This window comes from Aegilops tauschii, chromosome 6 (assembly GCF_002575655.3).
Source record: "Aegilops tauschii subsp. strangulata cultivar AL8/78 chromosome 6, Aet v6.0, whole genome shotgun sequence".
Classification (NCBI taxonomy): Eukaryota; Viridiplantae; Streptophyta; class Magnoliopsida; order Poales; family Poaceae; genus Aegilops; species Aegilops tauschii.
The window spans coordinates 24985201-24987329 of NC_053040.3; the positions used below are offsets into that span (position 1 = coordinate 24985201).

Sequence of the window (2129 nt, forward strand, 5' to 3'; positions counted from 1 at the left end):
TCCTCCTCCATTCATTTTCATTCTCAGCTCGTCGTTCGAACTTCTAATCAATCTTCTCAGAGCTATAGCTTGTAGCCTTGAGCTAGCTGCCTTGCTTGCCGATCGATTTTCAGGTCAGGATGGGCATCCTGGACGCGATGTCGGACATGTGCGCGTGCCCGACGGTGCGCACGCGGCGGCACATCAAGAAGCGGCCGCAGCTGGAGACGGTGGAGATGAAGGTCCGGATCGACTGCGAGGGCTGCGAGCGCCGCATCCGCAAGGCCGTGGACGGCATCCGCGGGGTCACCGGCGTCGAGGTGCTCCCCAAGCAGAACAAGGTGGCCGTCACCGGGTACATCGACGACCCGGCCAAGCTGATGCGGCGGGTGGCGCGCAAGACCGGCAAGAAGGTGGAGCCGTGGCCGTACGTGCCCTACGACGTGGTGCCGCACCCCTACGCCCCCGGCGCCTACGACAAGAAGGCGCCTCCCGGCTACGTCCGGAACGTCGTCGCCGACCCCGACGCCGCGCCGCTCGCCAGGGCCTCCTCCACCGAGGTCAAGTACACCTCCGCCTTCTCAGACGAGAACCCCAACGCGGCATGCGCCGTCATGTAGTCGGTGCTCGTGCGTAGCCATCCTTTAGCCAGGCCTTCCTTCGGCTAAGCTTGTAGTAGGTCCGTGTAATTTTTGGAGGTCGTCTGTATAATTATTTTGCACGTTGTACTCAACCCACAAAGTGAAATTGTAAATTATAGTACTTGTTTATTGACTTTACGTAGCTAGTAGTTAGCTTGTTACAGTAGTTTGTGATTTTGAACCAGGGGATTCAGTTCCTTGTTTAGTGTAAGATACTACTATATATTTTAATGAACTTCACATGTATAATTATCAAATTGTTGATTCTTGTTTATGTTTAGAGTTACAATTCCATTTCTTACCTTTATTTTAACGTTTGTGGCAACAGTTACGTTATTTGACAAAAAAGTAATCATCTGTTATCTAATTTAAGCAAACTTGTGTCACTAATTAGGGCATATGACAAAAAAGTAATCATCAGTTACGTTTTAGTACTAGATACATCCGTATCTAGACAAATCTAAGACAAAATTTTTGGGACGGAGAGAGTATCTTATTCATTTAAAAGATGATCTCTTAACACAATATGTCTTACCACGTTTTTAAGAATAACTAGTTATTAAAGATAAGGCTAAGAAATGACCTATTATAGACATATTTTCATTGTCATCTTTAAATTACATATAAGACTTAAGATAAAACTGTTTTACATGCCCTTATCCTTTCAATTCTTTTCACTATAACTTTTTTTAGCTTACCAAGCTGCCTGTCTACCTCCGCTGTGACTCGTTGGACCCGGGGAACATTGGCTGGTTTATTTGCCCTGGTTTTATTTTTGGTTTGTTTTGGAGTTTCAATTCAAGTGATGACCCCTCCAGGCCTTGGAGTCACCTGCATATTCCGCACAACCAATCACTAGATCGATCATGGACCCACATGAGCGCCATCTTTCGAGCATCCACCACCTGGACTATCGGGAATGGTAGTAGCTGCAAATTCTGGACCAATCACTAGATCAACGGGCGATCAGTGGCTGAGATTGTACCTCAAGTCTACGTGATGACCCCTCGATGGCATTGCAAAACACACTGTCCGTGATGGCCCGCACCACAGATCTTGGGTGCAGGATATATCCAAGGCGGCCTTGGGCTGGCTGCCATGGTACAGTATGTTGAGCTATGGCGCTCCGTGTGCCACATCGAGCTCTTGGAGTCGTCGGACATAGGGATGGCACCCGCAGGGTTTGAGTACGGGTGGAGCCACCTCATACCCTCACCCGTCGCATTTGAGTTTATCCATCACCCATAGCCATATCCGCTAGTGGGTATAATTTTTCCCATACCCGTCACCCGACAGGGTAAATGGGTACCCGCGGAATATTCATGTTTGAATAACATTAATTTGAGCATCACATAATTATAAACGACAACATACCATCATATTTTATAAACAACAACACACAATAATGTCAATACATACTTAAAAATAACAACACATTCTATAAAAATCAACACTTTCTTGTAAACAATGACACATCAAAACATCAACACATATTCATAAATAGTAGCA

The 2129-nt window shown here is 46.4% G+C and overlaps 1 protein-coding gene across 1 annotated transcript; it reads left to right on the forward strand.

The window, feature by feature from the left end:
• LOC109766924 (heavy metal-associated isoprenylated plant protein 27) lies at positions 1-877 on the forward strand. Its single transcript, XM_020325678.3, has one exon. It carries the CDS (start codon positions 120-122, stop codon positions 597-599), a length of 480 nt encoding a protein of 159 aa, XP_020181267.1. The 5' UTR covers positions 1-119; the 3' UTR covers positions 600-877.
• The last annotated feature ends 1252 nt before the right edge of the window (positions 878-2129 follow it).